General features: G+C 42.6%; 1 protein-coding gene across 6 annotated transcripts in view; it reads left to right on the top strand.

Moving 5' to 3' along the window:
• ARHGAP26 (Rho GTPase activating protein 26) overlaps nt 1–18,955 on the top strand; it is a 414,027-nt gene that overhangs the window by 330,512 nt on the left and 64,560 nt on the right. For all 6 annotated transcript variants that reach the window (XM_045794390.2, XM_087862168.1, XM_045794392.2 and 3 more), the window contains one exon: nt 8,943–9,096. In XM_045794390.2, the coding sequence (XP_045650346.1) occupies nt 8,943–9,096 (154 nt within the window). The remainder of the gene's footprint in view (nt 1–8,942; nt 9,097–18,955) is intronic.

Genomic DNA, 18,955 nt, shown 5'->3' with positions numbered 1-18,955 from the left:
TCTGTCCTCACAGCTGTACTATTAGCCAGTGATTACTCTGCCTTCTGGTTTCACCTTGTGGGGTTGTTCTCGAGGAGATGTGGTTCTGTGTGCTTTTGTGACCTAGCCTGCAAACCCAGCCTTAATTCTAAGGGAAAATGTTTCCAGTGTTGCTTATGTACCTGGAGTTTAAACTCTCAGTAAGTTAGGGATCTGCCTTTCAAGAGACAGGGGGAGAGGGCAGGGGCTGTTGTGGAAGGATAAATGAATGCATTTGATGAAGAACCTTGAGACCAAGTTGGATCTGAACCTCATTCAGTAAGGAGAGCAATACAAATTAAAATTATTATACCTCACCTAACACGCCAAGCAGCCTAAGCACATTACTGTCTTACTTCATTCTCACAACTGACCGTCACCCGGTGACGTAGGTTCTCAGTAACCACATTTCACAGACAGGCTCCAGGGGTTAAGTAATCACACAAGTGGTGAAGGGCTGGGGAGGAATTTGTACCCAGGCGATGTCCCTTCCCCATCCCTCGTTGTCTCGAAAAGGGTGCCTATGTCAGTTCCTCAGCCACGGAAGTGAAAATCTTATTAGACTGAATTACAGAAGCAGTAACAGCCATCTGTCCTGGCATCCAGTGGTGCCATGGGGGCACTTGAACCATCTTCAATGGCTTCCTCAGTATGCATACCAGCAGGCAGCAGCCCCTCCAGATCCAGCACCAACTATGCAGTACCTTTAATTTGCTGGGGCCAAGGTAGTCACTCTCATTTGTGATCACCTCAGAACAGATGGAACAGGGTTTTTCAACTGTGCTGCCAGATGAATGATCCAAGGGGAATTACATTTAATCTCCAAGTTGCCACATGGATACATCATATAGCAGAAATGGGAGTAGTATATCTAGATGAGAGGTACTGACATAGACGCTGTTTTTTTTCTGGACAACTATAGAAGGTGGAGCCAGAGGATTAGAGAGGACCAGCAACCAGTGCCCTTTAAAGTTCTTCCAAGAGGGGCGTCTGGGTGGCTCAGTCGGTTAAGCGTCCAACTCTTGATCTCAGCTCAGGTCTTGATCTCAGGGTTGTTTGAGTTCCAGCCCTGCGTTGGGCTCCACGCTGGGGTGTGGGGCCTACTTGAAAAAATAAAGCTCGTCTAAGAGATTACAAGGTGACATTTATCACTGATTTTTGTCTCAGATTTTTAGTACTTATACCAAGGTAGTGAAACATGTTTCTTGGAACAGTAGTTCTTAGACTTAGTGTGCATTTGAACATTGTAAGGAGCTTATTAAAAATACAGATGCCTGGTCTCCTCCTCCTCCTCCCTGGTACCTTCTGAATCAGGAGGTCTTGACTAGAGCTCAGGTATCTGTATTTTTTTAAAGATTTATTTATTTATTGGGGGCAGGGAGGGACAGAGGGAGAGAGAGAGAGTCGCAAGCAGACGACTCCATGCTGAGTGTGGAGCCAGACCTGGGACTCGAGCCCAAGACCCTGAGATCATGACCTGAGCCAAAATCAAGAGTCAGATGTTTAACCAACCGAGCCACCCAGGCACCCCGGCATCTGTATTTTTAGAAACACTCTGATGATGCTGATACCAGCTAAAGTGAGAGACACACAGGCTTGGGGGAAGGGGCAAACAGTCATGGTTGCTCATTTCTGTCACTACCAGAACATCTCTTTGACTCTGTTGAGGTTTGTGGCAGCCTGGTGTGGTGGTTGAAAGCAGAGGTTCTGCCGTCAGACTGTGTTGTTTCAGGGCCATCTCTGTCACCTAGCGGCTCTGAGACCTGGAGTGCGCTACTTTCCCTTTCTGAACCTCCATTTGCTCTTCTGTAAAATTGATCACTAAGGACAGCTTCCTCGGAGGGCAGTTACCATGATTAAGTGAGCCAGTAGAGCAAGTGTATGTCACGTACTTGATGCTGGGCCTAGAACATAGTAAGCACCTAATAAACATTAGCTACAATTGTGATGATTATCATCAGACTATAGTTTTACATTACATTTCACTAAAGAAATATTCCCCCCCTGGATCCTTAAGATTCCAAAGAAGAGGCCCATATGTGAGGGGAATGCAGAGTCGCCCTGGCCCCAGAGAGAGCAGATTTGATGTTTGCATTCAAATACATCAGCAGCTGGGATGAGTTGTACAGCATTGCTGGGGCTGGGGGTGGGAATAGATTCTTGGGCTTTGTTTTACATGGACCACACTAACAAGCTGCTGGGATTATAGCTGTCATTAATTCTTTTAGTACATTTAATTCATCCTGGACCCTCTCCCAGACAGACCCAGTGAGAGGTTAAGAATTCAGCTCATATACTTCTCATTTGTGTCTTCCTTGTTGAAAAATAACTGGGAATTCACACTATTCAGAAGCTTAAATAATGCCTTTCTCCCAGCACTCAAAGCTGCAGCGTGTGCCTGTTCTCAGGTTTTGCCTCTGTAGATCCTGGGTGCTCTGGACACACCTGTTTGTTTTGGCAGGAGACACGTTTATCCACATGGATTCTTACTGTTGCACAGACTCTGAGGTGTCATGTGGCTCTTTGCTTAATGATGCTTAGTTACCACGTGTGACTGAAAACCACACAGTTGATGTGGCCATTTAAAAAAATGATGCCCTGGAAAGCTAATGGCAACAAAAAAGCTCAAGGTAGATCATTAAATGAAAAAAAGCGTATTACAGTCTTATGTGTCTGACTTTATCAGTAAGTGAACAAAGCAGGTAACTCAGTGTTAGCTATGGTGTTATACCATTTTGTTAAAAAATATATATGTGTGTGTGTGTTTCTATGTATAGAAAAATGACTAGACATTTGCACAACAGAATGCATATAGAATATTTGTATGCTTTTCCTGTACTTTATAAATTAGAGAGGAAGTGCATATTTATTATGTATTGACTGATTTTTACATTATTAAAAACAAACTACCCATTCACACATTTTATTTACTATCTCAAGCCCATTTTGCGGTGAGTCATGGTATAAAAATAAGTAAATACATAATTTTGGGGTTTTTTTATGAGCAATAGTATAAGCAGTCTGTAGTTGACTCCCTCACTTACCTGGGAGCCAGAGATTCAAGGAGGAACATCGCTACTCAAAAGCAAGTTCTCGGCTGGAAAAGAAGGCTATGTTATAAGTAGCAGAGTATCTATTTAACTCTGATCGTTCAACTCCTTGTTCAGCCATTATGTAGGGGTTCATTTCTACATTGTGGTTTTTGAAGTGGTGTTGTTTTGGGGGTGGGCTTCCCCATTGTGCCTCCATGCCTCTTTCCTTTGAACCATATCAGTCCTGGGCCAGCTGCAGTGATTCCCCTGTTCCCTCATGAAATCCAGTTTTATTGGCATTTTTTCCCTTTGCAAAGAGAAGGGTTATTATGAGCACCATGATTAGGAAATAAGTCAGTCACTCCACATAGAACCAAAATTGGTAGTTTTTGTTGAAGACAACCTGCCAAAAGTTGTACCATCATGTAGTATGTCCTATGGTCAAAACAACAGATTGACCACATTTTTTACTTATCAATTCACTGTTTAGTCCGTCATTCCCCAAACTTTTTTTAAGACCCGTTTTTGAAACATTGCCCACACTGTTTCTATGTGCCCCAACACATTGCTCAAACTGCTTTTTGAAATTATTTTTATCATAGGGACTGACACTGGGTCAACATGAAATCATACCACCTCAGGTTTTAGTGTGGCTTGGCGTGCCACTATTATCAGGAACGAAAACTACAGACAAAAAAAAAATGGCTTCAGAAATTCTGATTCCAAGCTTCTCATGTACTTGGGTGTTTCCCAGAAATGATAAACTCAGAAATTGCTGTGCACTCATAATTTTTTATTGCAAAATTCATTAAGCTGCCATTCTATTATCATCCTATCTTGTCAAGATGATACATTACAGACTTCATTGCAAAACTTTAATAAGCAGGAGAAAGTACACCTCTCTCCCTACCACAGCAAGGGAAAGCCTCTGGGTATTTTGCTTTTGTCTTAATATTTTTTGTCTAAAGCCTGTGTCTTTGCAGAACTTCCGTCAGTCTGGTAACTCCCTTTCCTCCCTGTTTGATCGTGTTGAGAGCACATTCCCTCCTTAGGGCTCTGTGAGGCATCGTGAGCTGCTATTAAAGATTTCTCTTCCCTCTTTTTGACAGCTAGTCTCAGACATCATGGAAAGATGATGTTAGACCGTATTCTGACACATGTCCATGCGTGGTGGGAAACCTCCCCCAAAGTGACGTTGCAAGTCTGTGTTTCCTATTTATCCTCTCACTCTGTGTATTCAGTGGGCCAGAGCACTGAGGCTTGCCGAGACATGTGAATTCGGTTTGGTTCTGCATGTGCATTCCTGGCCCCGTTTCTGGGTTCTGTGATTAACAGAGACCCTGCCTTTTGTATGGGGGGTGTGGGGATGGGGAGGGATTGTCATTAGAGTGAGCAGGAGTCACTTGGTAAATATGGAAAGTGAAGTTGCTTAGCTCCCAGATTTCCATGGCAACCCCCAGAACAAGTACAATATCACCAAAATTATTCTGTGGCTTTCTTTTTTTAGTTGCAGTGATTTGGTTGCATAGTCATATTTTTCCACTCCTGATTTGTACAAAAAACACAGACTGTGCCCACTGTAACCATTACTTTGGTTTCAAGGACATTAGCGGTCCCTGTCTGAAGCACCTGGAAAATTCAGTCACTTGGAACTGCCTCTTTCTGTGCTAGCAGAATACATTTCCATTGCTTATTGTCACCTTATGTTTATTATTTGTCTTATAACCATTCATGGAGCTTTAGTGTATATTATGCATGGGCCAGGTGCCAGGAACCTGTGACTGATGCTGACCTTGCAGGTGACAGTAACAGATGCTTGAGGGGTTTCGTGTGGGCATATGTGCCCCTGCCCTGAGTAGTTTGCATTTCTCACCACAAGGACCACGTCTAGTTTATCACTCTTCATAGAAACTATGTTCATGAGGGGCGCCTGGGTGGCACAGCGGTTAAGCGTCTGCCTCCGGCTCAGGGCGTGATCCCGGCGTTATGGGATCGAGCCCCACGTCAGGCTCCTCCCCTATGAGCCTGCTTCTTCCTCTCCCACTCCCCCTGCTTGTGTTCCCTCTCTCGCTGGCTGTCTCTATCTCTGTCAAATAAATAAATAAAATCTTTAAAAAAAAAAAAAAAAGAAACTATGTTCATGAAAACATCCGTCACTTAACCCATACATGTTTACATTTGTTGGGGGATTTCTTTTATCGTTTCCTTGCTTCTGAGCTCTTATCTTCTGTGACTAAAACAAAGAGAGATTCTTGTTGACAAATATGTTTGAAGAAGGCAAGCATCCCCACTAACTTCATCCAATTTAGGAATACTCCTGAGTTGTGGGCATTCTTTCTCTTTTGGTCATTTAAGTGGTTCTCCGTGATCCTTTTGCTTTGACTCATAACTGTTGTTGTTTTTCTTTTTCAGTCCCCTAGCCTATAATTTCCTTTTCTTCAGCAATGTAATTGCCATCAGTCTTTCTTATACCTTCTGATGAGGATGCCAGAGCTGGTTTGAATCATCAGTGTCTCAAAGAAGTCCAGGTCGGGTATTAGAACTATTTGGGTTAATTTAATCTTTTTTTTTTAAATAGTATTTTAGGCTGCTTGTTCTCATTAGGTTTTTCTGTTAGGGAAAGTACTCATTTGCCCACCTGACAAAGATCCCCCTGTTTGGAGTGACATCACTGAATCACGTTCCCTTTTTTCCTTAATTCATGCCAAATGCTTTAGAATGTGTCTTGGTATAGTTTGCCGTACCACTAAAACATTTGAGTTGCTGTTGATTTTACTCTCCACCTCTTCTCTGGAATGACCCTCACTGTCCTGCTCACCCTCAGTCGGGATTGTCAGCATTTCAGCTCAGAAGCCTAACCACCTAGAAGTTCTCAGTCTCACTATTTGAGGTCTCATGGCCAATAAAACTGTAGTGGTCTTACAGTCAGAGAGTGCCAGCTTTCCAGATTTCCTTGTCTTGTGGCCCATCGAGGCATACCGGTGGTAAAGAGTCTGACTCTTTAGATACATATTTGGCTATCTTGACTGCAAAACTATGAAATTTTATGATTAAATTTTTTGTGTATTTTCTTTTTGGACAAAGGACTCCTTTCCTTCATCTTTTGCTTTTGTTGTCATTTTGTTAGAGGTTTTACCATATAGCCTGCAATATCTAAATATAAGTCAAAATAGAATCTCAAAAAGGATTTGCTTCCTAAAAAAAGAGTTCTAGTGACCTCCACTGAATGAAATACTAGAAATCCTCGACTTCAGTTTGGGGGTAGCCAACCATTTAATTTTTATGGCTTTTCTAGGCCAGGCAGGGTTGGGTTCTCCTTGTCCAGCCTGTCCTCATTCTCGTGTGGGTTCATTTCAGACAAATGTCAGTTTCCATATGCAGCAGTCTTCCTTGCTTAACTCATGGAGAAAGTCAGTCAGTAATACTGTGACAGAAGTTATGTTCTCAAGCATTTTACCCAAATCCCATTTATAGAATCGGATTCTTATATGAGGTTAGGATTCTGATAAAATGTTATATAAAGGAAAGTATCTTTATCTGATTTTTTTTTTCAGTTGTGATTTCAAGCTTTATCTGTCACATGTTCAATCTTAGGTTGCTCCTAGTTTACCGAGAAAGGTAGACATATGAACAAATAAGTATGTGCAAGTTACTAATAAATATTCTAGTATCCATCTGAATAAAATACCTAGGAATTAGTGTAGGGGTGTTTACTTATCTGGGAATGTGTGTGGTACTCTGTAAGTACTCAGTAAGCTTCATTGAATAGATGAAAATTGAAGAAAATTCCATCTCAGATACTCTTTTTCTAATGGATGGTAAGGCAGGGAAAATAAGTCCCAATAATATTTTAGAAAAACTAAAATATTTTTAGCAAGGTATTGTTTTTAATTTATAGAATCATTGTTCTCTTAAGGGCAAGTAAATATGAGCTATTGGTTATACTCTTATTAGATTTCCTGTGAATTCAGAGAATTACATCATGCAAAGTTGGCCTCAAACTAGAGTTAATAAAACTATTCACCTCTCCTTCCCTGTGAAGCAGAAATTGTCTCCACTGAACCCCAGAGAAGTGTGTTGAGTGCCTTTTTCTATATGGTGGTCTTGGATTTCTTAGTCTTTTTCAGAAATCTTGATATGAGTATTTTGTGCAAAGGAAAAGTTTGCACTGATTCTTTCTGGTAAGTGGCATATCCATTTTCTCAGCGATCCCCTAAATGTAATTTTAGAGTTGTTTTTCTTCCTGATAGCAAGTTCCCATTCAAAGTCCCTGTTAGTTCTCTTACATCTTGGCGCATTGTAACTCTTTTGGTTTCTCTTTCTTTGTTGTTGTTTCTGTTTGGAACTTAAGCTCTTGAAACAGGAATAGTTCCAAATCTCAGGAATCAAGTTAATAATCTACTTTTTTCAAAATCTACTTAGAGTTCAGAAATCTCCCAATAGCCTCATGGAGGTTTTGACTCTTCAATAGGGTTTTAAATATGGCATTGAGAATTTGCCAAGGTATTGGGGGTGTTTAGGTGTTTGGGTGTGTGTGTGTGTGTATTAAATGTAAAGATTACTCTAACATCATCTCATAAGCATGATAAATTTTTATGCACGTGACTAGTACAAGTGGAAAAGTTTTGTTTTGTTTTGTTTTGTTTTTTAATCATATCACCCCCTTTATTGCCTGAAGAGTTCAAATGTCAGGCTCTAAACTACCTTGTCAGTGAGTGCAGTCTGTCTTCTTAGGGACATGGTATACCTCCAGCTCATTTCAAAGGTCCAGTGAGGATTAACCCACATAGGCTGTTTCCTGGTAAGTGAATTGATTGCCCACAACATCAGCTGATCTCATTATGGTATATCTGTAATGAATGTGGGACAAGAATGACATTCTAAGTCTGATATTTTGCTATAGCAGTGGTGCCTGTGCCATTTAGCTAAATTATCCCAAAAATGTTTTCTTCAGCACATGGTTCCAAATTTTTAAATATGGGAAGAAACAGAAACTTCTTGTCTTTGAACAGTGTTCTGAAGTTTACAAAATGCATTCTTGCATATGATCCCACTTGATCCTCATGAACTTCTTGAGCTGTACAAGGCAGTTCTCATTCTCCCCATTTTATAGATGCATTAGCCAAGAAACAGAGTGAAAATTGCCTGAGGCCACTCAGCCAGGCAGGGTTGGAGTCCTGAAGAGAACTCAGTTTCTTCCCTCCAGGCTTAGTAATACTCTCCAGGCACCAATACAACGGTGTGGACCACGGACTCGGTTTATTATATGCGGATGACTCTATAGCCCTTATAGACCTACTAATTAAAGAACTAACTTTAAGCTAGATATCAAATACATAGAGCTGGAGGCAACCCAGGAGGGTTTGTCTTGGGAGTGGTCAGGAATGTAGACTGCAGTGTCATAAGGATGTTGATGACCAAGTAGTAGATATTTTATGGTGAGGTGCTATAGAATTGGAGGTAGGACATGGCCCTGACAATTAAGACCATATTGGGGGCAGGAGTTTTAGAATAAAAGGTGAATGCCACAGAGACTAAGAGGACCTGGTTGAATACAAGCGCTCTCTGAAGGCCACTGTATGTTCTGCCCATCTACCAATCAAAAGAAGACACACAATTTATGGTACAGTGTTAGGGCTACTCTTAGGAAAATGGCTAGTCTGTCTTATCAGGCTGAGCAGAGGGGTGTTTGCTCTGAAGTTGCAAGTCACCTGTTCCTCTTCCTTTCCTCTTCCTTTCCCACCTATAAATCTTTTCCTTTCCTGTGTCTTCTTTTGAGCTTTGCTGATATCTCAATCCATTCTCATTATTGGTAGGTTTTTGTATATGTCGAAACAAACTATCCCTATGAAATAACAGTAATATGGGGTTTGTGGCCTTGTTTTTCTCCAGAGGAACAAAGAAACAGCATCATCAACTCCAGTTTGGAATCTGTCGTCTCATCAAATGCAAATAGCATCCTTAATTCCAGCAGCAGCTTGCAGCCCAACATGAACTCCAGTGACCCGGACCTGGATGTGCTCAAACCCACCCGGCCCAACTCACTGTAAGTATGATGTCCGACTGCCTTCCGGTAGGCCATCTGCCCAGAATTTATGCTCTGGCCCCATTTGACTTTGAGCATTGTCCCATGAACGTGATGTTAACCTTCTTCCTAAATGTGGAGCTTGGCTAGTTTGTTGTGGATTTTTTGAGCATCATCATCTCAGAGAGGAATCATTATTCCTAACATACTGCTTCTTGGCCTTGGTGATCTTTGATTTACCCTCCTGCTGAGATGGCTTTGGTGATGGCTATTGACTGTGCTGGCTGCTGGGCATGAAAAGCGATTTCTTTTAGTTTTATAAAACATCCAGGCACTGTAGCAACTCAGTGGATCAGTAGCCAAGTCTGTTGCAACTCATTTATGTTGTCTTGGTTTCCTTTCTCCCTGGTGATGTGGACTATGTCCAGTGCTACCTCTGTGTCCACTTCTAGAAAGAAAAGCCCTTCAGCAGCCCTTTCAGTGTTCAGATCCTCAAACCTTAGCATGACTGTGATGACATACAGAGTCTATAAAGAAGAAGAACCTTTGTTGCTTCACCCTTGGGTGTAAGCACCCATAGCTGAGACAGGCAGTTTGGGTGCTGCTTGTCCAGTCCTCCACAGAAACTAGATCCACTGTGCTAGGGCCAGAAAGTCCTCTCTCGTGGTTTCCTCCCACACTGCTTAGCATGCTTCTTCAGACCACTGCATAAATCTTGTCAACTAGAGCCTTTGCAGAAAGTATGTGAGGCCATGACCAGAACAGCTGGACTCTCAGGCTGCGGTTGTATAAGACTCAGGAAGAACAGAATGAACTTTGCCTTTCTCTAGTGAAAATAGTTTGAGGTTCAGCCACAGATTGCCTTCAGGGCAGTCGTTGTGCCTGGGGAGACACCAGGGTATCAGAACCTTTTCCTGCCCGTTTCTGGGCCATGGTTGCATGGTCACACCCTGCCATCCTATCTCTTTAAGATATTTACACATCTGCAAAATGGGACCAACAATTGTTGCCTTAGAAGAGACTAAGCGATATTAAGGCTTAGGGGGAGAAGGACTCTTAAAATGGACTTAAGGAGTACTTCTGCTGCAAATGAAACAGTAGCATAAGATGAAATCATATACTGGGAAAACTCGTTCAGCTTATGGGCAGTGAGTCTCTTCTGCTTCTCCATGGCCAGACTTGCCTGTGGAGTCTCCATCCCTCGCTGTCTGCCTTTGTCAAGCACTCCTGTACCTGCTTTCCTAGACCTGAAGGAGATTTTGGTTCCTTTCTTATCTCTCTTTCTTTATCCCCCATTTTGTTTAAACTTCTGTACCTGTCAGTTGCTGATGTTATTTGTTGCTCAGCATGAGCAAGGTTGAATTTCTAGCCCAGGTTGCTTACCCTCCCTGATCTTAGCCAGCAGTACCATCAAGTGGTCTTTATTATTCGTGGTATTTTTTTTTAAGATTTTCTTTCTTTATCTGAGAGAGAGAAAGAGCAGGGGGAGGGGCAGAGGGAGAGAGAGCAGCAGACTCCCCGTTGAGCAGGGAGCCCAACGTGGGGCTCCATCCCAGGATCCCGGAATCATGACCTGAGCCGAAGGCAGACGCTTAACTGACTGAGCCACCCAGGAGTCCCCTCTTTAACCTTTGTTTCTAGCAGCTGGGAGACCCCTGAGTCACCACCGAGTACAGTATGTCTAAAGAGGATGCTTCGGCAGCTAAGTGGTAAAAAGGGGGCAATGTCTTTTAAACAGGTCCTAGAGGAGGGGACTTGAGATTTTTATTTTTCAGTTGTCTAGATGTGATTTGTTTTACATAAAACACTAGGGGTCCACTTTACACCATATGCCCACTTTACACCATCCATGGGGACCGTTCCTTGCCTGCTATAGAATTTGGGGGCTTTCCCAGGGAAGGGAGAGTGATGTCAGGAACAGTTGTACTTTGACTCAAGGAAAGTTGGAGGTAGGGTTGTGGATGTTGCCACCAAGTCTGCTGTCCTTCCAGGCTCAGTGAATACCTGAGTGGCACCTGTGAGTCCTGAGCTCCAGGCCCATCCTGCGGTGGCAGCAGTGCTGCTGCCGGGGCTAACGCCGGAGTTTGCCTCGGCCCCCGTGAGGCCCGCTGCAAAGGCCCCGTGATCTCTGCTGTAGCTTTGCCGACCGTTTCTGAAACAGGGCGGTGAATGTGCCATATCCGAGCTTGTGCCGCCCTCGTTTTCTCTGCCTGCAGTTTGCTGGGGTGGGCCATGGGCAGAAGCTAGGTAATCCTGGCAAATAGAAGCCACAGTACTTTCCTAGGGATGAATTCCGAGAAGTCTGTCAGCACAGTATACCATGGTGATTGCGCTCAGTCACAAGCCACGGAGACCACTGGGGTCTCAAACTGAGGTCTGGACTCTTTCATTCCCTTCATCATTGTTTACTTTGAAGTACACAGAGATCCTTGAATGGGAACACTTAATGATGCAGATGAAAACAGAAAACAAAGTCAGAGCTGGGGGATTACCATTACTTTGATTATTAATTAGGCATGAGGTGGAGAAGCAGTCACCAGAAACTGTCCGTTCTCCTTTTTATTTCATTCATTTGTTTTTCATTGTTTTCATAATGACTGGAACGGTCATTATGACCATGTAACCATCATAATGAAAGGAACATGCTTTGTGACTCAGCATCCTTTGGTACTTTAGAGACCACGTTTTGCTGTCTCATTGGTAAATCTTTCCTAATTCTCCAAGGAGATCAGGGCCCTCTTGTTTGTGTGGGCATAATGTTAAATCGGGCATCAAAATTAGAGATGCACCATTCTGGCCATGGCAGGGCAAGGCTGCAGGGTTTACATCTTTGGCAGGTCCTCAGCTAGACTTCCTAAAGCGTAGCCACCTCTCTTGAAGATCAAAGGACACTTGGTAAGTCAGGACCGAAGTCCAGGTAGTCTAAAATTGTCAGCAAGTATTGCTGACCTGTTTTGTGCCCAGACCTCTGCTAAGCTACCAGGGGTAAATGAGAACAGGAGGATTGCTGGCCTCACCAAGACTTTACAGTCTGGCTAAGGAGGAAGGACAGTGGTATATGGCAATGCTAAATGGGACTTATAGCTGATAAGTGGTTTTAGAGTTCACCAACTATTAACTAATCATGTTGAGTACATGCACCAGTCAGAATATTGGAAAAAGTGGAAAGTGAAAATGTGAGGTTGGTGTTAGGTAAGATTAAATAGATTAATGTGGATGGATGAAGTTCATTGCAGGTAAGGGGGATGAGGGAGGCAAAGATGATCCAGGATGGAGAAAAACAGCCTATAGACATGCGTGTTGGTAAAGGGAGAGCTTCCTTCCTCCCCTACCACTACCACCAAAAAAAACAAAAAAACCAACCAACCTTTATTTATTTATTTATTTATTTATTTATTTATTTATTTATGCAATGTCTATGCCCTCCATGTGGCTCGAACTTAACCCCAAGATCAAGAGCTGCATGCTTTATCAACTGAGCCAGCTAGGTGTCCCCTCACTTTTTTTTAAAGTATAAACTAACCTTTTATGCTGTAACAACTAGACATTCACATGCAAAAAAAAAAAAAATATCTGGATACAGATTTGACACCTTCCAAAAAATTAACTCAAAATGGATCCTAGACTGAAATGTAAAATGCAAAACTGAAATTTCTAGAAGATGATGTAAGAGAAAATCTAGGTGACCTTTGGTTTGGCAACGACTAGGTACATGGTCCATGAAAGAAAAATGTCTAAGTTGAACTTCATTAAGGTTAAAAACTTGAGCTCTATGAAAGACACTATAAAGAGAAAGAAAAGCCAAGCCCAGAATAGGAGAAAATATTTATAAAACACATATCTGGTAAAGGATCAGTATCCAAAATATACAAAGAACTCTTAAAATCCAATAATATGTAAACAACCCAATTAAAAACTAGGGAAAATATCTGGGCAGACACCTCACCAAGGAAGACATTTAGATGCAAGTAAGCATATGAAAAGATGCTCAACATCCTATGTCATTAGGGAACTGCTAATTAAAACAATGAGATCTCTCTGTACACCTATTAAAATGCCTAAAATCAAAAACAGTGACAACACCAAGTGCTGTAAGGATGTGGAGCAACAGGAACTCCTGTGCATTGCTGGTGGGAATGCAAAATGAGACACCCCTTTTGAAAGACAATTAGGCAGTTTCCTACAACGCTAAACATAGATTTCTCATACAACGCAGTCCAGCAGTCACACTCATAGGTGTTCACTCAAATGAGCTGAAAACTTAAGTTCACACAAAAACCTGCCCACAAATATTTATAGCAGCTTTATTTGTTATTGGCAACACTCGGAAGCAAACAAGATGTTCCTCTGTAGTTGAATGGATAAACAAACTGGTACAGCCAGACAATAGAATATAATCCCGTGATAAAAAGAAGAGAGCTATGAAGTCAGGAAAAGGCATGAATGAGGCTTGAGTTCAGATTACTAAGTGAAAGAAGGCACTGTGAAAATGCTACAGTGTGGTATAATACCAACTATACGGCATTCAGAAAAGACAAAACCATACAGTCAGTAAGAAGATGAGTGGGGAGGAAGTGTGATGGGGTGGAACACCGTGGATTTTTAAGGCAGTGATACTATTCTATATGATACTGTAAGAGTAGATGCCAGATATTATGCATTTGTTCAAACCTGTAAAACCAAGAGAACACAGAGTGAATCCTAATGTAACTAATGTTATTAGCTACTGTAATTAATATTACTAATAAATGTACCTCACTAATGAAAGATGTTAATTATGGGGGAATTTAGGCAGTGGGGGAGGTTATATGGAAACTCTGAGTTATTCTGAGCAATTTTTCTGTAAACCTAAAACTGCTCAAAAATTGATACATTTTTTTTTTAATCTGTATTTCCAACTTCTTTTGAAAAGTTAGAAGATTTGGCCACCCTAAATCCATGTATTACTTGGTAACAGGTGATGCTGTCCACGGTGGCTTTCTTCTCACAACTGGCCTGCTTCACTCCTTATCTCCTGGCGGTAGGCCTGTGATAGATGAAATACAGCCAAAGAATCTTTGCAGCACCCATGAAGAGGTGGAGCCCTTAGATTTAGGCTGGCGTTCATCTCCTGCCTTGATTTGGCCAATGGAATGTGGTACAAATGATACTGTGTGTAACATCCGAGCCCAGGCCACAAGGCCTTGCAGTTTCCCATCTCATCTTGCTGGAGTCCAGCTGCCATGTAAAAAGTCTAGTCTAGTCTCCTTCAGCATGCAAGACTATTGGAGAGAGAAGCCCAGCTGTCCCAGCCGTGCCCAAGCCCAGGCCACCTGTCAGTTGAATGCAGCCACATGAGTGAATCCAAGAAGGACTAATAGAAAAGCTGCCATTCAACCCACAGATGCATGAGAAATAATACATCATGGTTTTTTAAGCCACTGAGTTTAGGTCAGTTTATTCAGCAATAGTTAAATGACACAGGCCTCTGCTTTTGTGACCTCAGAATCCTCAAACTGCCTTGGGAGTGTGCTGGGTTGCCTGGGTAAGGTAGAAAGGTAGGAAAGGCTCTCACCATAGAGTGGCAGCATGGAGACCAGCCTGTCAATTTTCAGAATCTTCTTTGAAAGCAAATGACTCATAAGTGAGATTCAAAGAAGTTAAGAAGCAAAACAAAACCCATAGCTAATGACTGAGGCAATCAGAAAGACAGCTCAAACAGTGGCATGGAAAGCAGGAAAGCTGAGGTTTCACTCCTGGCACCGACATAGACTGGCTGGTGCCTGTCCTTGGCCCTGAGCGCGCCCATCCCTGGCTCCCTGTGCCGGAAGAAGTGGGGCTGACCTGTCTCTAACTACGGAGGTTGTTCAAAGGGTGCTTAGAAGGGACTGACAAAATAAAAGTCACTCTCCACTCTCACAGTGACCAGTGATGTTGGCCTTGTGTCACTGCCTTTCTGAAAGATAGTGATTTTTAAGGAGGAAGTAAACAAATGCTAAGAAGTTAGGGGACGTCCCACTAGGGGCATAAAATACTGCAGTAATTTCCTCAAGTTAAAAACTACTAGGTGAATGCTTTCTTCAGACTGCTGGGGTAGGGATACGAGGGGCTTGTTAAGATGGAAAGCATGCTAGGAGGACGGAGGATGATTATAGCCGTGGGAGGAACCCAAGCTTGGAGTTTTCCCTGTTTGAGTGGTCCCCACCCCTAAAAAATAAATAACTGACAGCCCAGTAGCCTCATAAATAAAACTAATTTTTCTTGTCCTTTCTGCTTAACACACACACACACACACACACACACACATGCATTTCCAAGTTATTTCTGGTGACCTAAAAGATGTGCACACGCCAAATGCCTTCAAATTGTGCCAGAGTCAACCGTCCTCTACCTCTTAGTGGCCAGTGAGAGGCAAGAGAACAGTCCCTGGAATTCAGAGGATAAACAAGGCCTACTTCCAGGCAGTGTTGGTTCTCTGAAGCATGGCTCCTGAATTTGATTCAGCTGCTCTCAGCTGAAATCTGGGGAAAACTTCAGAGGTATCTCCAAAATTTTACTTGTGTTTTATTTTATTTATTCAACGAATACTGTTTGAACACCTATGGTGGGCCAGGCATTATCCTGAATGCTGAAGGTACAGTAATAAACAAATGAGAGTTTCTGCTTTAGTTCTTTATGCCTCAGTTTCCCCATCTATAAAACAGGAATTGTACCTCCTCAAAAAGGTGTTGGGAAGATTAAATGAGATCATCTTTTGTTACCTCATATGTTTAGCCCTGTGAATAGCAGTTAACTTTATTTGGGAGGGCCTCTTGTCCTTCTGCCTCTCAGAGATTCCTTTTCTCTCTCTGTATCCCCTCAGCCTTGGTATGTCTTTCTTGTGTGCAGAGAGATGTCCCAGGCTCTTCTCCTCACCTTCCCCCATGAGCTTCCCACCTGGAATCGGAGAATCTGAGACTGGAGCTGTCAGTCCAATCATTGAGTTATCAGTGAAAAGGAGGAACTTATCTAGGGGCAGGTGCTGCCCCACTTTAAACCAAGACCAGATGGGGGGCTGGGCATGCCTGTTGCTGAATAATTTGGAAACGTCCACATCCCACGCAGTTGAGCTGTGTGTGCCTAGCTGTTATTTACTGAGACCAAATGAATCACAAAATGAATAATATGCATTAAACAGTGATAATAAATGGCATATTTTTTTAAGTAATTTTATCTACTAAGTGCTATTTCATGCCAAAAGAGTTACACCCAAACAGGCAACTGTGCTTTTACTACAATGATCTTGATTTGTCATTCTTTGGAATGCAGGGATTTGAAAGAGGAAGTTTTCCTCTGTGGTTGAATCACTTTTCTGTGGAGGAGGATCTTTCCTCTTAGACTGAGGATTCTGACTCTCACCCACCTCCAAGGAGAAAAGGTCTCTTCTGACTGTTTTGCCTGAAAACTTGATGGTATTCCTCACCTTGGGAAATAATTTGAAAGTAGAGTCACTTTTCACAAGGAATCAGTTGCCTCTTCTTGTTCCTCCTCACAACCTCTATGGTGGTTCCAGGCAGCTCGTTCATGGTTGTTTCTTGGACAAGCCCCAAACCATCCCTCTTACCTTCCATCTCCTGGGGCCACCATGGCCACAGCTCCTCCAAGTATGCCTCCTTGGCATTTTCAGAGCTTGTCACTGATGCGACCCGTATTCTTGTTTTCTGAGTAGCTTTCTGTCAGCTTTTCCCATTCCCTAGCCAAGATCTCCTTCGCTAGTCAGGAGCCCAGCTGGCCTCACTTGGTTGAGGGTAGAGATTCCTGCCTGATGACCCATCTGATTTTTATTGGTTAAATGTGTTTGGTGATTAGCAGGGGTATTTTTTTCACATAAAAATTGCTCAAGGCAGCCCTCACACTTCATGACCCAGCAGGATTTCTTTCCCAAGCACCAGGGCTGTCAGTGGCACTTGGATCCCTACAGCCTGTCAGCAGAGGGGGTATGGGAGGAGGGGGGGATGAGACACCATTCAAATGCTTAGCCACATCCTACATCCCTGTTTTCCAGCATAGTGGAAATCGCAAATGGAAAAGTGTTTTCCTTCACACACATTGTTTTCTTTCCCCCTTGATGAGCTAACATCATAAAAGGTCTGTATTTTTTTCTGTAAACTAATTAGTCTTGTTAAATAATCTAAAGCAGTTACTCAAATTTGTCATGACACACAGTAGATGCTAAATAAAGTCTTGGTGTTTAAACATATAAATAAATGAATTCTGAATTTATCTGCCCTCAAATGCATTATGGCACTGCATTTTATATATGTAAGTAGGTGTTAGGCATTTGTAAACCTTGAATTTTTTATCGAATCTTTAGGGAAGGAAATGGGCTTAATATTTTGTGCATGGCTCTTAGCACTATTATGCCTGTAAGGGGACTTTGAAGGAATTTTAAAATGCCATTTTTCTCACTTAGTATTAGATTTGGAATTATTTCTCTCCCTACATGTATACTTTATCTTATTGGTATATTCAGATCCTAAATCAGGTCAATTAAAATCATATTAAAGTACTGCTTTTTAAACCTTTTTAGTCAGTCTGGAAAGCAGATGCTTACTTAGCCGGAAACACATTTCTGGTTGGAAACAGCCTTAGGATCTTATTTTTAACCCCTTCTCTGCATTAAGTGTCTAGAAAACCAAGCGGGATCTCGTGTACCCTTCTTTTGGTCCCAGCTACACTGGTCTTCTAGGCAGGGCCTTAGCCCAGTGTGGTGTTCTCAGTGTGCTCCCTGAACCAGTGTCATTGGCATCACCCGGGAGCCTGTTAGATATATACCTTCTCGGGCCCCACTGCAGACTTACTGGAGCAGCCCCTCTGGAGGAGGAACCCAGTTCTCTGTGTTTCAGCAAGCTCTGCAGGTGATTCTGATACATCCCGAAGTCTGAGAGCCATAGGCCTAGTGCATTAGGTGGATGGACTTCCACAAGAATAAGGACAGGGTTGACCTCATTGTAAAGCTTTCAGGACCAACCCTGTATCATCACTGGCACTCTGTTGGTTCCCGCACTAATGATAGTAGAGGGGCTTAAGAGCACCCTGTCCCTGGCCTTTGAGATAGTGGAGGGGCTTAAGAGCACCCTGTCCTTGGCCTTTGTCCCTGGTCACAACATTTGAGGCTGAGGACTGATGGGTTTGCTCCATAGAGGAACCCAGTTAGCTCACCAGGCCTACACTTTTCAGTGCCCCCGGGAAGCCAGCCTGCTGCTTGGCAAAATGCCTTTCAGTCACATATCAAGATACAGTAGGTGCATCAGTTAAACCAACAGGTGTTTTTATTGAACACCTGTGCGTGTAACGTGAGGTGATCAAGACCTTTGCATTGACAGGAAAACAGCTTGAAAAGTGGTAGATGACCATCACGATGTACAGGGTATTTGAGACTACTAAATCAGCATTCCCCAAACTGATACAGGAAGAGGGCGGGACAGGTGGGGGAAAGGCAAGAGCCGTCAGTTGAATAAGTTCCACAGATTCTTGTCTATAGGACTTTTGAGCCATTAAGATGTCCCTTGTGAATCTCCCAAAGGGCGTGTGTTATGCCGCCTTTCCTAGATGTATATTTGACCTTAGAACATGCTCTTTACAGCACTTCTCTTTAGCGTCATGAAACAATATTCCACAGTTGAGGAAAGGCTTTTCCATATGAATACTTTTGAGGGGGGAAATGTATTTCTCATAATGGATGGCATTATGGGAAACAGTCATTCAGGAGAACAGATGTAGTTTATATATAAACTTAGGGCTACAAATAGCTCTCTGAAGGCTGACATAGGTTCTATCGTGTACGAAAAGCTTTTGAGATCTGGTGTAGGGAAAAACCCGTGTGGCCTGGTAGTGAAGCTTTGGCTCTGTTATTTCCTAG

The sequence above is a fragment of the Ursus americanus genome, chromosome 5 (assembly GCF_024610735.1).
Source record: "Ursus americanus isolate L20-20 chromosome 5, mUrsAme1.1.p, whole genome shotgun sequence".
NCBI lineage: Eukaryota > Metazoa > Chordata > Mammalia > Carnivora > Ursidae > Ursus > Ursus americanus.
The sequence above is the reverse complement of the archived record's forward strand: the minus strand, read 5'-3'. Positions and strand labels throughout refer to the sequence as shown.